At 36.8% G+C, this 17,426-nt stretch overlaps 1 protein-coding gene and 1 non-coding gene across 3 annotated transcripts; one reads left to right on the top strand and one right to left on the bottom strand.

Moving 5' to 3' along the window:
- The first annotated feature begins 890 nt into the window (after positions 1 to 890).
- LOC127120413 (floral homeotic protein APETALA 2) lies at positions 891 to 4,004 on the top strand. 2 transcript variants are annotated; one of them, XM_051050835.1, is made up of 11 exons: positions 891 to 1,193; positions 1,320 to 1,887; positions 1,984 to 2,009; positions 2,142 to 2,172; positions 2,278 to 2,365; positions 2,450 to 2,595; positions 2,684 to 2,746; positions 2,833 to 2,924; positions 3,034 to 3,197; positions 3,277 to 3,498; positions 3,706 to 4,004. In XM_051050835.1, exons 2-11 carry the CDS (start codon positions 1,349 to 1,351, stop codon positions 3,919 to 3,921), a joined length of 1,587 nt encoding a protein of 528 aa, XP_050906792.1. In that variant the 5' UTR covers positions 891 to 1,193; positions 1,320 to 1,348; the 3' UTR covers positions 3,922 to 4,004. The 2 variants fall into 2 exon arrangements, with proteins under 2 accessions (XP_050906792.1, XP_050906793.1); XM_051050836.1 differs by having other exon boundaries at positions 896 to 1,193; positions 2,702 to 2,746.
- Positions 4,005 to 11,408: 7,404 nt separating this feature from the next.
- LOC127124242 (small nucleolar RNA R71) lies at positions 11,409 to 11,515 on the bottom strand. The gene has a single exon (XR_007803861.1). It is a non-coding gene; the product is annotated as a small nucleolar RNA R71 (small nucleolar RNA).
- Between the last annotated feature and the right edge of the window lie 5,911 nt (positions 11,516 to 17,426).

The raw sequence follows: 17,426 nt of genomic DNA, 5'->3' as shown, positions 1-17,426 counted from the left end.
ACATTCACAAAAGATAAGATTAATTTTAAATTAATTATATAAAAATAATGAAACATGTTAAAATTAACTATAAACATGTGAAAGTTAATCTAAGATAAGTCTAAAAAATAATAATGTGAAAAACAATGAGAGTAGCAAAAGAGATGTTGGAACAGCACGCGCAAATTAAAGAGAGTAAGCTAGTGAAAAAAGCTCATAAATACGAGGTACAGCGTAAGAAGGGTATTGGTCAGTTGGGAAACGAAAGAGGCAAAGGTGGCCCTCTTCCCGTACTCTTGGATTGGACTTTTCTGGAAAGAGTTTCCTTTTATTTCTCATTATTCTCATTTCCTTTTTCTCTACCACAGCACATAATTCCAATCCCCTCCCCAAAATACCCTCCTCTAGCCTTCCTAATTACTTTCCTCTTTTGTCCCCTGTAGCATCCACATAGTAAAACTTAGTCATAATCCCAAAAAGATAAAAATCCTCACACCACTCGATTCCACCTTCCCTTGGCTCTTATACTAATTAATTTAAGAAAAGGTAATAATTTCATGTAATTATCCAATTTTTAGACTCTTCCACTGTCAATTACTAATAACAGATATTCAAATTTTTAGAGAGAGAAATAACTAAGAGAGAGAAAAAAAGACAGGTGAGATAGATATAGATATGTAGATGCTTTTTCGATTTGGTTAACGTGGGAAAGTTGTTCAAGAAAGAGATGGTTCTTTCTTTCCCTATTTTTACCACTTGTTACTTAAATTCATTCAATAAAACATATAAAAAGGGAAATAAATACATACTAACAGTACAGTTGAGTTTCAAAAATTAATAAATTATTTAACGCAATTAAAGTAAGGACTTTCCTCTGTTAGAAGCAAAACAAATATAGATAAATATTCATTGTTCAATTTTTTCAGTGAATGAATATCAGATAAAAAAAGATAAATAGATACATAAAGACTGATAGAGTTAGAGAGAGAAAGTGAAGAAGAAGAAGCAAGTGGTTCTAGAGAGAGAAAACATAGAAGGTGCCTCGTCTATGCTGTATTGGGCAGTTAAGAGAAATCACAAAGATCTTTCAACATTTTCTCTTCCTTTTATTACCTTTTCTTTTTCTCCTTCTCTCAGTTCAACTTCAACAAGAACAACATCGAATTATTTTTTATTGATTCTCAAAAAAAGAGTGTGTGAGTGAAAGAGATAAGGTAAACATGGAGCTAGAAATTCAGAGTTTGAGAAAATTTCATTTATATTTTATTCTTATAATAGTGTGAATGAGTTAGAATTGTTACTTGTCTTATATTTCTTCATCTTTTTCTTGTTCGTGTTAGTGTTAGTTAAGAAGTTGAGATTAAGAAGAATGTGGAACCTAAATGACTCACCCGATCAGAGAAAAAACTACGAATCAGAAGGATGTTCAATCGACGGCGATGAAGTTGATGAAAAAGGAAAAGGAGTTGGATCTGTTTCGAATTCAAGTTCATCTGTAGTTGTTATAGAAGATGGATCGGAAGAAGAAGGTAACGATAACAGCAATAACAGTAACGGTAACGGAGCGTTGTTGAAGAAAAGAAGTAGTAAGATTTTCGGATTCTCAATGGATGACAGTGATGACTGTCCACCGGTGACTAGACAGTTTTTTCCGGTGGAGGATTCTGAGGTGACAGCGGTGGTGGATTCTTCTCCCGGTGGCGGCAGCGGTGGAGTTAGTTCTTCTTTTCCACGTGCTCACTGGGTAGGTGTGAAGTTTTGCCAATCGGAATCAGTTAACGGCGGAAAATCGATTGAAGCGTCGTCGCAACCAATTAAGAAGAGTCGTCGAGGACCGAGGTCGAGAAGTTCACAGTATAGAGGCGTTACTTTTTACCGACGAACAGGTCGATGGGAATCTCATATATGGTTAGTTAGTAGTTAATGTATTATTTCTTCACAATCTTGTATATAGAGATGAAAAATTGAATTTGAGTATTGTTTTTGGTTGTGTTTATTGTGCAGGGATTGTGGAAAACAAGTGTATTTGGGTAAGTGGATAAAAGGATTGGTTAATTTTTTAATAATAGAAATTGATTTTGGAGGGAGACAAGTAGTATATAATATGAGGAAATTTGAAGGTGTTACTGATGAGATGGTTTTGTCTGGGTAAATTTGTGTAGGTGGATTTGACACGGCACATGCAGCTGCTCGGTGAGTCACTATTAATTTCATTTTAATACAATTTAATTCATACATTCATACACAAGGTTGGTTTTTATAAGTAAAAAATATATTTGTATTTGTTTGTTTATTCAGTGCTTATGATAGAGCTGCAATTAAGTTCAGAGGAGTGGAAGCGGATATAAACTTCAACATAGAAGATTATGAAGAGGATTTGAAGCAGGTGAGTTATGAGGGAGGATCTGTTAAAAAAAGTTTATGTTATACTAATTTCTTGCGGTTTTTGATTCTATTTGGTGCTTTTTAGATGAGTAATTTAACAAAGGAAGAGTTTGTGCATGTGCTTCGGCGACAAAGCACTGGATTTCCGAGAGGAAGTTCGAAATATAGAGGTGTAACTTTGCATAAATGTGGAAGATGGGAAGCTCGAATGGGTCAATTCTTAGGGAAAAAGTATGTATTTATCTTCTACTACTGTTTTTGAAATGGTTTGTTGATGCTGTTTTTATCGGTATATAATAGTAACCATTAATTAGATTAGTTTGATTCGATTTACTAGGTATGTTTATCTGGGTTTGTTTGACACCGAGATTGAAGCTGCAAGGTATGTTTAATCGATTTTCAAGATTGTAGGCAAAATTTATAAATGTGTGCTAGGGTTTTGAATTTTTGTGGCTCATTTTGTATAAGGGCATATGATAAAGCAGCAATAAAATGCAATGGCAAAGAGGCTGTTACCAATTTTGATCCTAGCATCTATGATAATGAGCTTAACAATACTGGTAAGCACCAAACTTTATGGTTGATGTACTCTCGCCGTACTTACTTTCTATATTAAATCTTATCATTTGCAAATAGATTTGGTTAATTTAATGCATGATTGGGTAACAGAATCCTCAGGTAATGCCGCGGAGCATAATCTGGATTTAAGTTTGGGTAATTCAAGTTCTAAAGGTAACAATAGTCAAGCATTTGGGAATTACAACACAAACGTTGTTACTGATCAGCATATGGCACCTGAATCAAATTGGCGGAACGGTGGAATCAGGCCTAAAGTAAGCGTGATTTAACATATTTTTAGTTAATTTAACTTTTCAGGTGAATTCTAACTGAATCATCGCCATTGAATTGCAGCCGGTAAATATACTTCCAAAACCATGTGGTATAAGTAACATGGAAGGCTATGTAAGGGACGGATATGGCGAGAGTGAAGCCTTGCGGTTGTTAAGCCAAACTCATCTTCAATCTCCAGTCACTAATGACATGCATAGATATGGTCCCTACAGGTCACCTGTTGAACAACAACACCCTCAAATGCTTCACAGTTTTCCACATCTTCACCCCTCGAATTTTCAAGTAGGTACTTTGGTTCAATTACTTTCTGTTTTTAGCTCAATAAGTACTTAGATTGTACTAGTATGGTTGTGCAATTCAATTTTTATAATGAATGAAGTTCCTTTCAATATTTTCTAATTGAAGATATGTTTAGCATCGCGATAGTACAAACATGCGCCGAATTTGCGATCGAACTAGTTGTTTTAATTTGTTGAAATGATTATGCAGGTATCGAGCAGCAGCAGCAACGGAGGCCGAATTGGAAGCGATTTATCATTATCAATGTCGGATCAACAAAAATGGCAAACTGGGCCTCCGCATTTGTTCGCAACTGCTGCTGCAGCATCATCAGGATTCCCACCTCAGATAACAAGACCCTCTTCTTCTTCTTCTCAAGGTTGGCTGCAGAAAAATGGGTTCCACACACTCATGAGACCCTCTTGAACCTTCAAAATTATTTCAACCTTGCCATTTTTAATTTACATTCAAATAATCTTCTATTATTATTATTATTATTATTATTATTATTATTATTATTATTATTATTATTATTATTTTTTTTTTTTTTTTTTTTTTTTCTTTCTCTTGAACATGTACAAAATGAATGCGGTTTATATTAGTACAAAACCATAACTTTACTATTGAGGTGAAAGAAGTGAACCAAATTGGGAAAACTCATTGGTCTTGTTTGAGTCACAGTCAAAACTAACAAACGGACGAAATCTTTAACTAGATACTATTTTGACTAAAATATTTATTAGTAAAAAAAAAACTATAGGGTATGATTTATTGCATTGTATTTGTGTGTTATATTATGGTATTTATGACAGCACCTATTCGTTTCTTAATTTGGGATGTATTGCTATCACAAACACGTGGTTGTCAATTTGTTCCTTATTTTCTTGGCCTTAAAAACCTTACCAAGGAAAGATGCTACCTTTGGTTCCTTAATAAGGGAATACAGGTTTTGTTTAGGTTGGCCAAAAAACATTGAGACAAATGAGAATCTAGCTATGGGAAAAATAAAAATATAAGGGGATTAATTAATTAATTAATTTATAGTGGTAGTTTATAGTGTCTTGGAAATATCATAAGATGGTGATGAATAGTCTCAATCAATGGTGTCCTTTGAATCAGTTCTCTTGGCCAAAAGCAGTCAGACAAAGGCTATAATGACGAGAGGGACCTATCATTGGTCGTCTAAAGCTCAAAAGGACACTCATACAGTGTTTTTGAAAGAGATAAATTAAGCCTCCGTAAGGGTATAAATGGTCAATTGTTTCATGGTTTCAGAGTTTTGGACCCTCTCAAGGTTTTAACTTTTACCTAAAATAAATATTGCAAATTCCGGTATGGATCACTTTAATAAGAAGTATCTATAAACATTTTCATCTTTTTTATTAAATAATTAGTCTCCGTAAAATAATTCAGTTGATAGTTGTGTAGTTGCGTAATTACATTACATTCAATTTGTAATTAAATATTTTTTCTAATTAATCTTCTTCTAGAAAAGTGTTGTAGTACTACAACGAAAAAGGTTGTACTAGTAACATAAAAATGTTTAATTAACCGGGGAAACAAAAGTTAGGTTATTATTTAATTATAAAATGTACTTTATGGGAACCGTAGCATAGAGTGATTGGCTATTGAATTTGGTTTGGTTGGGTTCATTGATTCTAGACTTGTGAGTATACCAGGGAACAGCATCTGAACCGGTAATAAAACAAGACTTGATTATAGTATTTCATCATAAACCACCTCTGTCGTTTCGAATTTGAGCTTATTTTAAAACTTGATTTTCTTTCTTTTGAACAAGTTGTTGGGTTTTTGTGATTATTTTATATAAAAATGATTTGCAGCATAATATTAATCTTTTAATTGACCAACGAAATCCAAGTGTTGTCTGCAACTGTACTAGGATAATGGATGAATAAAGATATTCAATCTATTTGTTTATTAATTTCGATGTTGTTAGTTGGATTAATCAATTAAAAAATTGAATAGAATAAGGTAAAACATGCGTGTATTCGTCATCACTAGCGTCATTGTAGATATTTTGGGAAAAAGGTGGGACCAAATTTTCATTCATCCTAGAATTGAAAATGCACGTTTAACATTTTACTTATCTTTTGTTTCACTCTCTGTTTGATGTTTTGTTTCATACTAGTACTAGGTTTTCACACTTGTATTACCGATTTAAAATAATATAATAATTAAAAATTTGTTCATATCTTTGTGTATTGGGTCTTGCTAATTTATATCTTAAAGGAAAGATGCTAAAAATAGAAAATTTAAGATAAATAAAATAATGTTAAAAGTTAAAAAAAAATACACATTCCAATAGAATATTTTTATATATAATTCACTAAAAAGTGCCTTTAAAAACACATTAGCATTAACCTTATGTTTTTATATTAAATTTAATTCTTTAGAATTATTAATTTGTAAAATATGAAAATGAAAATCTTTTTCAAAATTCTTGTCAAACTTTATCTTTAATTTGTAAGAAACTAAAACAAATCTTTTTGACAATTTGTCAAAAAATAAAATATATATACTTTTATAATGTCTAAGAATCATACTCAATAATATCCATATTGATGAATATCAAATTTATATGAAGATTTAGCATATGACATACTCATACTTAACATTAAAAAACATGTAAATTGTTTGAGTTTAAACTTTTTCAACAAATATTTGTGAAGATGCAAGTAACTATTTGATATAGTGAAATCTCACATTAATTTTGATCCTAGCGTGATATATCTATATTTCTCTCTCTCTCTCTCTCTATATATATATATATATATATATATATATATATATATATATATATATATATATATATATATATATATATATATATATATATATATATATATATATATCAAATAAGCGACACATTGACTATCACAATTGTATTGGTCAAAAAATACATGTCTGCAAGGTATCCTTGCGATGGCAAGGGATACTCAAAAGCCTTAATAGGTTAATAACAATATAGGATGGTTAGAACTTGCCCGCGGCGGCGAGAAGTCCTGTATGGAGGTGTTACAATGGTTTTAGAGGACCTACTTACATGAGGTGAAAGCCTTTGTATATTAGCTTAGTGCTTAGGATATTCTATCAAGTTATGATTTGTCTTTCTCCTGTTAGGGGAGAAGTATTTATAGAGACCTTTAGGCCTAGATTTTCCTCGGAAAGAATCACCGCTCACTCAATCAATGATCGATCATTGCATCCTTATCTCCTAGGGAGACATGGACCAAATATTGACCATGACTTCACTCTGCCCAAGAAATGTCTTTCCCATGTTTCCCTTATTTGGGAGTGAAAGGCACTTAGGGGGTGAGGCAATACCTCCTAGAGGGCGACACATGGTCTTCGCCACTTTTGAGGCCTTCAAAGCTCCCACCCTTTCCAAGTCTTTTACAAATATAACACTCCATGGTCCCTCAAATACCAGGGCTTTAATAAAAAAGTGTTGTGTTTCTTAGCCCATAAAACAGTGGAGTATCCTGAGGCCCTAAGTTTCTCAGAGATATTTGCGAAGAACCAGACCGACTAGGCTTTGAGTTCTTAATGAGGTTACTTTAGACTAGATTGATGAGGCTACCACTCTCCCAGGCGAAGTTATGTAGAGCATGTATGATTAGATTGTAAGTCCCCCAGACGAGGCCTTGGACCTTTCAAATGAGAGCTCTATCAAGCCCTCAGACAAGATTTAAACTAAGTCATAGGAAAGACTTAAGTCATGCCTCTTGGGAGATATTTATAAGTTTATTCCCACCTGAGGAAACTCCAAGTATCTCAGGTGGGGAGTTTAGATAAACCAAGAAATCTCAGTCTGTTAGCCAAAGTTATATACAGAGCCTAATCGATGAGACTACAAGTCTCTCAAGTGAGGCGTTGGACCTCTCAGGCAAGACTTCTATCAAGCCCTCAGACAAGACTTAAACTAAGTCTCTTAGGCTAGACTTCAGTCACGCCTCTTGGGCAAGATTTATATGTTTGAACCTTCCCGAGGAAACTCCAAGTCTCTTAGGCGGAGAGTTTATATAGCCTGGGAAATTTATGTTCCTCAGGCAAAGTTATGCAGAGCCTGGATGATGAGACTACAAGTTCCTTACTCGAGAATTTGGACCTCTCGGGCGGGACTTCTATCAAGCCCTAAAATAAGACTTAAACTAAGTTTATTAAGCTATCCTTCAGTCGCACCTCTGGGCGAGATTTATAAGTTTAGTCCCGCCCGAGGAAACTCAAAGTATCTCAGGTGGGGAGTTTATATAAACCAAGAAATATCAGTCCCTTAGCCAAAGTTATATATAGAGCTTGGCTAATGAGACTACAAGTCCCTCAGATAAGGCGTTGGACCTCTCAGGCGGGACTTCTATCAAACCCTCGGACAAGACTTAAACTAAGTCTCTTAGGCTAGACTTCGGTCACACCTCTTGGGAGAGATTTACATGTTTAAAGCTTCCCGAGGAAACTCCAAGTCTCTTAGGAGGTAATTTTAGATATCATGGGAAATCTATATCCCTCAGGCAAAGTTATACAGAGCCTGGCTAATGAGACTACAAGTTCCTCAGGCGAGGAATTGGACCTCTTCGACGGGAATTCTATCAAGCCCTTAAACAAGACTTAAACTAAGTCTCTTAGGCTAGACATCAGTCGTGCCTCTTGGGAGAGATTTATATGTTTGAACCTTCTAGAGGAAACTCCAAGTCTCTTAGGCAGAGAGTTTATATAGCCTAGGAAATCTTAGTCCCTCATCTAACGTTATATATAAAGCTTGGTTGATGGACTACAAGCCCCTCAAGTGAGACATTGCACCTCTCGGGAGAGACTTCTATCCAGCCCTCAAACAAGACTTAAGCTAAGTCTCGTAGGTTAGATTTCAGTCACACCTCTTGTGCGAGATTTATATATTTGGTACCACCCGAGGAAATATATTTGGTACCACCCGAGGAAATTCCAAGTCTGTCAGGTGAGGAGTTTACATAGATTAGGAAATATCAGGCCCTTAGGCGAAGTTATGTAGAGCCTGGAGGATGAGGCTACAAGTCCCTCTAGAGAGGCCCTCGACCTCTCGAATGAGACTTTTGTCAAGCCCTCAGACAATACTTAAACTAGGTATCTTAGGATACACTTCAGTTGCGCCTCTTGTGCGAGATTTATATGTTTGGTGATCAATCACCATTTGTGTTAGTTTTATTGTCATTTGGATGCCAAAAGTAGGTGAATTGTTATGAGTTTGGCTAGTAGTTTAAGCTTATTTTAGTAGAATTTTATCATGTTTTGATCTGCTGAGGTTTTATTGATTCTAGGCTATTTTACGCACTTGAGGTAGTGTTTCATGTGTTTACAGGTCTGAAGCATCAAGAAGAAGTTGATTAGAGAAGAATCCAGACAAAAATGCATGAGTAGGAGAAAAAGAGAGGATTTTGTGCATCTCCTGCCCATACACGTATGAGGGGTCTCATACGCGTATGGCCACTCAACCCCACCTGCCAGTATACACCTAACACCAGAGAGGGGAAAAAATCATGCCTATGCTCATACGCATATGGGAAGGTCCATACGCGTATGAGGTCAACCAGCTAAGGCCTTCCTGTGCAGATGATAACACTGAAATTTACCGTATTTTTGACTCTGATTTCACATGCATTCTAGTTGTTTTATTGTTGTTTTGTTGTGTTATTACTATATTTTCCTTTGTTTTCAGGTTTTTACTTTAATCGGAGCCCCGATCGAGAAAAGGAGTGAAAAAGGGCTAAAAACCCTAAAATTCAGCATTTTGTTCTTGTGGCCTACCCCATGGCTGGCACCATAGACCCTACCATGACGTGTCAAACTCAACTTCCATCAACTCCCACGTTTCCCCACTACTTCCACTAAGGCGCCCCATATTGTGCTTGTGGCGGGCGCCATGGCCTTGTGGCGGGCGCCACAAGAGGAAAAACGGTTCCCTCCTATTTTCAAGTTGAAGGGCATCCAAGTCATTTCCATCTTTTTACTTGCTTATAAATAGAAACGCGAATTCACTTTTACAATCATCCAAACTTAGAACAGAGGCAAACTCAGAAGCAACTTTGTTTCACTTAGGCATATATTCAGTATTTTATAGTGGTAATCGCTTCGCATTGGAGTGTTACCACAATTGTGTAATCAAGTCTGTGATAGAGTCTGTAATCGAGTTTGGAGCACTTTGGAAGGAAGTTAATCCTGCCGCCATTTTCATTTCCGCATTGCAATTTACTCAACCCTCCGATTGGAACAGGTTTTTATTACTTGTCTTTATCTTATTTAATTTCCCGCACTCGCTTTACTTTGTTTATTTCCCGCACTCGCTTTAAATTATTTATTTCCCGCACTCGCTTTACTTTGTTTATTTCCCGCACTCGCTTTAAATTATTTATTTCCCGCACTCGCTTTACTTTATTTATTTCCTCGCACTCGCTTTAAATTATTTATTTCCTCGCACTCGCTTTAAATTATTTATTTCTCACACTCACACTACTTTCATTTACTTTCCGCACTCGCACTACTTTTATTTAAATTAATGCACTTTTACTTTATCATGTCTAACTAAATCCAAAAGGTTAGAATGTAAGGATCGTAATTGAACCGATAATGCGTACAATTGTTCGTAGAAACACTTAAGGGCTACTTTAACTTTCAACTTAAGTTTTCCCGCACTTAAATTCCGTTGGGTAAGATCGAAAGCCGTCCAACGTCTTTTTAAACTTAATTGTTTTTAACTATTTCAAAAACAGCGAAAGATCTTTGTTTAGTTCATTAGGAGTTTTTAACTTAAGAAGAAAAGAGATTTTAAAACTATTTTCAGACGCGTTTATATATAAGTTTAGAGTCTGGTTCGTAAGAACCTCTTTTGGTTAAGAAATCCAGGTTATAATACTTTTCAACTTAGTCAAGATACTATATTTCTTAAAAATAGGTTTACTACTCTAACGCAATGCGCGCCTTTTTATAAGTGACAATAAGAGAGTTTGATTAGGGAGTACAACTCGGTTCTGAATACGCGAAAGCGACAGTTCCCGTTAAATTAGTTCTTTTTAAAGTAGGAAACATTGCCCATAAGTAATTCTATTAGCAAGTACTTGGATTATTAATTGATTACGTGAATTACATTCGACCCTGTCTTTATCAATTAATCTTTATTCAACACTTTACTTTTCATTGCACACTCTAAAAACACCTATTTTGATTGCCTTTGATAAACACCATAACAACAGATAACGATAGATTGACACTTGGTCTCTATGGATTCGACAATCTTTTATATTACTCTGACGCGTTCGTATACTTGCGAAAACCAAACGCATCAAGTTTTTGGCGCCGTTGCCGGGGACCAATTTCGTCAAATTTCATTTTCCTGTTGTTATATCGTTTAGACTTAGGTTATTTCCCGCCGGTCAATGCGAAGAACTCGCAGCTTCGGAAGTTTAAATTTAGTAAACCCTCTGGCGGAACCTGAACGTTACGCTCGCGCACATTTATTCTTTCATAGAATTAAGAGAGCTATGGCCGAAGATCAAAACCAAAGACCTCTTAAGGACTTCGCTCAACCATCTAATGAAGAACCAAATTCTAGTATAGTAAACCTAACTATCCCAGCTAATAATTTTGAACTTAAACCGTCCCTGTTGCAACTAGTGCAACAGAGACAATTCGCGGGTCTCGCTTCTGAGAACCCTAACCAACATTTAAAAATATTTCTTCAATTAGCAGATACTTTTAAAACCAATGGAGTTTCTCCTAGGGCAATACGTTTAAGATTATTTCCTTTTTCCCTCAGAGATAAAGCCCTATCATGGTTAGATTCCCTTCCACCCAATTCCATTACGACTTGGGATAACCTTAGAAGAGTTTTTCTTGCTAGATACTTTCCCCCGAGTAAGACCGCCGTTCTTCGAAACCATATAACTAGATTTACCCAAAACCAAGAAGAATCGTTGTTCAAAGCTTGGGAGAGATATAAAGAGTTGTTACGAGCATGCCCACATCATGGTTTAGAAAACTGGTTAATCATTCAAACCTTCTATAATGGACTTCACTATAACACGAAGATGACCATCGACGCTGCCGCAGGCGGTGCTCTGATGAACAAACCTTACCCTGAAGCTAGTGCCCTCATCGAAGATATGGCTCAAAACCATCAATCATGGGGAGTCGAACGAGCGACAGTTGAGAAGTAGGAAGTCCAAGGAGGAGTGCATGAACTAAGCTCTATAGACATGATGCAAGCTAAAATGGACGCATTAGCCCTCAAAGTCGAGCATATGTACATAAACCCGAACACTGTAGCCGCAGTTTCGTTGGATTGTGAGATATGTGGAGCCAAAGGACACCAATATGCAGAATGCAGTCTGTTAAACGAAACCCACTATGAGCAAGTGAACTACACCCAAGGGAACCCATACTCGAATACCTATAACCCTGGATGGAGGAATCACCCTAACTTCTCCTATAAAAACAATAACCCAATCCAAAATAATGCACCTCCTAGACCTAGTTATCAAGCCCCTAGATCAAATCAACCTATGCAACCTGTACCACCAGAGTCGAGCCTTGAGAAAATTATGGAAAATTTTATCACCACTCAATCCCAACAAAACAAGGAGTTCATGAACCAAAACATTCATGTTAACGAATTGATTACTCAGTTAGGAACCAAGGTTGACCAAATAGTTACTCATACCAAGATGCTTGAAACCCAGATCTCTTAGGTAGCTTTAAACCAAGCCCCTCAGACTACACCTGGAGGACAATTCCCTGGACAACCTCAACAAAATCCGAGAGGACAAGCCAATGCCATTACCCTACGAAGTGGGAACGCTTATGATGAGCCACCAAACCCAAGATTAAGTGAACCCGAAACTTCTAAGGAATGTACCAAACCCCCGGACAAAGTAAAGGAACCAGAGGAATCTGAAAACCAGGGAGGTCGAGAGAAAGGAGAAGAACCTAAAGATAAAATTTATGTACCACCCCCGCCATATAAACCACCTATACCATATCCGCAAAGACTCAAACAAACCCAAATCAATAAACAGTATCAAAAATTTATTAAAGTTATAGAAAAACTTCATGTAGAAATCCCTTTCATAGAAGCCATCACCCAAATACCTTCTTATGCGAAGTTTCTGAAAGACATCCTTACCAACAAACGTAGACTTAACGATCCGAAGCCTTTGGAATGTAATGCTATTTCCGAGGACAAATTAGCAAAGAAAGATAAAGATCCTGGAAATTTCTCCATTCCTTGCCTTTTGGGTAATCATGTCATCGATAAAGCTTTTCTAGACCTAGGAGCTAGTGTGAGCTTAATGCCTTTAGCAGTTTGTGAGAGGTTAAACTTAGGAGAATTACAATCCACTAAGATGTCACTTCAGTTAGCCGATAGATCTGTCAAGTATCCGATAGGCATTTTAGAAGATGTTCCTGTTAGGATAGGTCAGTTATTTATCCCTACTGATTTTGTTGTCATGGACATCAAAGAGGACAATGATATACCAATCCTTCTAGGTAGACCATTCTTATCAACTGCAGGAGCCATAATAGATGTCAAGAAAGGAAAGTTGACATTTGAGGTAGGTGACGAGAAAATAGAATTTATACTTTCGAAATTTCTTATGGCACCTGTGATGGGAGACTCGTGTTATGCCTTAGATATCATTGATGAATGTGTTAGAGAATTAGAACAAAAAGAAATTATAAAAACAATTAAGTTACCATCAACCCTCATAAAGGAAGATGATGACTTTAAAGAACCTTACATCGATGATAACCTTTACGAATGTTTATCCCTTACCCCAGATCCTATGCCATGCCCTGAGAAACCAACCTTAGAACTTAAGGAACTGCCTAAGAACCTGAGATACGAGTTCCTCGACGAAAAGATGAACCGTCCAGTTATAGTTAGCGCTACCTTGAGCCATGAGGAAACGAACCAACTTTTAGATGTTTTATGAAGACATCCCTCAGCCTTAGGATATAATATCTCTGACCTGAAAGGAATAAGCCCGTCCGTATGTATGCATCGGATTTCGCTCGAAGGAGATACAAAACCCTCAAGGGAACATCAGAGAAGGATAAACCCTATAATGAGTGATGTTGTTAAAAAGGAAGTTCTTAAGTTACTCGAGGCATGTATAATCTACCAGATCTCGGATAGTAAGTGGGTGAGCCTTGTGCATGTAGTACCTAAAAAGGGAGGCATCACAGTCGTGCAAAACAATAAAGGCGAACATGTAGTAAAACGTTTAGAAGGAGGATGGCGGATGTGTATAGATTATAGAAAATTAAATAAAGCAACTAGGAAGGATCATTTCCCTTTACCATTTATAGACCAAATGTTGGAGCGTCTAGCCATACACTCTTACTTCTGCTATCTAGATGGATACTCTGGATTCTTCCAAATACCTATTCACCCCGAAGATTAAGAAAAAACTACCTTTACATGCCCTTATGGAACCTTTGCCTACAGACGAATGCCTTTCGGCCTCTGTAATGCTCCAGCTACTTTCCAACGCTGCATGATGTCAATCTTTGCAGATTACCTAGATGGTATCATGGAAGTGTTTATGGACGATTTCTCGGTTTGCGGATTTGATTTCCACAATTGCCTTGCTAACCTTGAGAAAATCCTGGAGAGATGCGTGGAGGTGAACCTCGTGCTAAACTGGGAAAAGTGTCATTTCATGGTGACCGAAGGAATAGTTTTAGGACATATAGTTTCCGAAAAAGGCATAGAGGTAGATAAAGCTAAAATAGAAGTTATAGAAAACCTTAAACCCCCAAAAACCATCAGAGAAGTCCGAAGCTTTCTTGGACACACTGGATTCTACCGGCGTTTTATTAAGGACTTCTCCAAAATAACAAAACCTTTAACTGGACTTTTAATGAAAGATGCTGAATTCATTTTTGATGAAAAATGTAATGACGCATTTAATCTTTTAAAGCAAGCATTAATCTCAGCACCCATTATGAAACCGCCCGATTGGTCGGAACCTTTTGAGATAATGTGCGATGCTAGTGATTACGCAGTTGGAGCCGTTCTAGGACAAAGGAAAGATAAAAAATTACATGCCATTTATTATGCCAGTAGAACCCTAGATGCTGCCCAACTTAACTACGCAACAACTGAAAAAGAATTACTCGCTGTAGTTTTCGCTATAGACAAATTTAGATCTTATCTAGTAGGAGCAAAAATTATAGTTTACACCGATCATGCTGCCATTCGTTACCTATTAAGTAAAAAAGATGCCAAGCCTAGGTTACTCCGATGGATTCTATTACTACAAGAGTTTGATTTAGATATAAGAGATAAAAAAGGCACTGAAAATGTAGTAGCCGATCACCTTTCTAGGCTAGAACATCTAAAACCTAAACTAGTACCCATAAACGATGATTTCGCCTATGATAGACTGATAGCCAGAGTAGAAACCATTGAAGATAATAACCTAGATCCTCATGAGCATTCCCAAAATTCCTTAGCAATAAGTAACGTACCCTGGTATGCAGACTTCGTTAATTACCTAGCTGCTGATATAGTACCCCCTGATCTTGACTACCACCGCAAGAAGAAATTCTTCCACGATGTGAGAAACTTCTATTGGGACGAATCGCTCCTTTTCAAAAGGGGTAAAAATGGCATTTTTCGCCGTTGCGTTCCAGAAGAAGAGGTAAATAGTATTATCGAGCATTGTCATTCTGCACCTTATGGTGGACATGCGAGAACCTCTAAGACATACGCCAAGATTCTTCAAGCTGGCCTATTCTGGCCTACCATGTGACGTGATGTCTATGCTTGCATTGTCAAGTGTGATAGATGCCAACGCACTGGAAACATTTCAAGACGTGATGAAATGCCTCTAAGAAACATTCAGGAAGTAGAACTCTTTGACGTATGGGGTATAGATTTCATGGGACCTTTCCCACCATCCTTAGGAAACAGGTATATCTTAGTAGCTATAGACTATGTGTCTAAGTGGATTGAAGCTATAGCTGCACCCACAAACGACACTAGGGTAGTAATCAAACTATTTAAAAACTATATATTCCCTAGATTTGGAACACCACGTTTAGTCATAAGCGATGGAGGATCACACTTTATATCGAGAATATTTGACAAACTTTTAAGAAAATATGGAGTTAAACATAAAGTAGCAACACCATACCACCCACAGACTAGTGGCCAAGTAGAAGTATCTAATAGGGAGATAAAACAAATCCTAGAGAAAACTGTTTCTATTTCTAGGAGAGACTGGTCTCAGAAGCTTCAAGAAGCATTATGGGCCTATAGAACCACTTTCAAAACCCCTATAGGAACTACTCCTTACCAACTAGTCTATGGAAAATCTTGTCACTTACCGTTCGAGTTAGAGCATAAAGCCTATTGGGCCATTAAAACTTTGAATTTAGACTACCTAGCCGCTGGAGAAAAGCGTACCCTAGACATTCATAAATTAGAAGAACTTAGGCAATCGACCTACGAGAATGCAAAAATATATAAAGAGAGGACAAAAGCCTATCACGATAAAAGAATAGTAAAGAAAAACTTCAATGTAGGCGATTCTGTTCTCCTTTTCAACACTAGGTTACGACTCTTCCCTGGAAAGCTACGTTCAAGATGGACTGGTCCTTTCGAAGTATCCAAGATTCTGAGATCCGGAGCCGTAGAAATCAAGAACGAAACCTGTAGTCCATTCATTGTAAATGGACAAAGACTGAAGCTCTACGAAGGAGGAGACATTCCAGCATACTGTAACACCCCGATAAAATGTGATAATTATTTAAATTAAGTTAATGGTATATTTATTAATTTAATTAAATAATTGGAATATTATTGGATTATTATTATTGGAATATAAAGTTGGAATCAATAAAAAGGTCCCATTTGGTAAAAAGGGTTTTCACGTGAAAACAGAGAACACGTAATATTGGGAGAAAAGAGAAGAACTGAGAAAGGGAGAAGAAGAGGCTAGGGCTCAAGAGGAGGATTCACGATTGTTGAAGGTCGAAGAATCAATTGCCGGATTAACTCAGATAAGGGGGGTTTATCGTCGTTTAATGGGTATTATGGGTTAACATGTAATGGGTAGTAATAAGCCATTGAATTGACCCTAATTTGGATGATGAATGTTGCAAATTGTGATGACCAAATTACGTTAAAAACTGTGATTGAATCTATAGTTGGGTGAGTCGTAGTTTTCTGGACGTGTAGCTTTTTACGGAATCGAAATCGGAGGTCCGGAAGTCCTCCGACGATGAAAAATGCGGGGGATTCTGCATTCTGTTCGTGTTAGCGCAGGAACAACTTTCTGTCTTGCGTTAACCGGTTAACCCAGGGTGTTAACCGGTTAACACTGTTATGAATTATGAGAAATGGCTGTCTGTCTTGCGTTAACCGGTTAACCCAGGACGTTAACCGGTTAACACTGTTAAAAATTGCCAGGAAGCGTGTTCTGTGTTGCGTTAACCGGTTAACCCAGGGCGTTAACCGGTTAACACTGTTTGGAAAGTGAAAAATTGATATTTAAATATTGTGGACATATTTGATGATTGGTCTATATTGGTGTATGATATAGTAGGGATCATTTCCCGTTGTTTTGAGCAGTATAGGTATTAGTAGAGTGTGCTAATACTGTGATTTATTATTTGGCATGATATGAATATGATTCTGTGATAAATATGCTGATGATGTATGATGGTATGCATAATGCTGTGAATGTATCTGTTATGTATGCAATTGTGAATGGACTGTTTATGGCTTAGAGTGTGAGCATATGTCCATTGTGGATTGTTGTTGATGGTTGCATGCTAGGTGATTTAGCGTGCATAGTATGACCTTTATGGTGGTAGCTAATTCCCATGGTGAGGAATTAGTGAGTGAGTTATTGTGGATTGTTGTTGATGTTTGC

This window comes from Lathyrus oleraceus, chromosome 2 (genome assembly GCF_024323335.1).
Source record: "Lathyrus oleraceus cultivar Zhongwan6 chromosome 2, CAAS_Psat_ZW6_1.0, whole genome shotgun sequence".
In the NCBI taxonomy this organism is placed as follows: domain Eukaryota; kingdom Viridiplantae; phylum Streptophyta; class Magnoliopsida; order Fabales; family Fabaceae; genus Lathyrus; species Lathyrus oleraceus.
This window is presented reverse-complemented; position numbering and strand designations above follow the sequence as displayed.

Excerpts from the sequence above, each read along its gene's own strand:
- LOC127120413 (XM_051050835.1), top strand. The coding sequence starts at position 1,349 with ATGTGGAACCTAAATGACTCACCCGATCAGAGAAAAAACTACGAATCA. Across the intron at positions 2,596-2,683 it reads GGTCAATTCTTAGGGAAAAA|TTTGATTCGATTTACTAGGT; the intron begins GTATGTATTTAT and ends TAATTAGATTAG. Across the intron at positions 2,747-2,832 it reads ACCGAGATTGAAGCTGCAAG|GGCATATGATAAAGCAGCAA; the intron begins GTATGTTTAATC and ends ATTTTGTATAAG.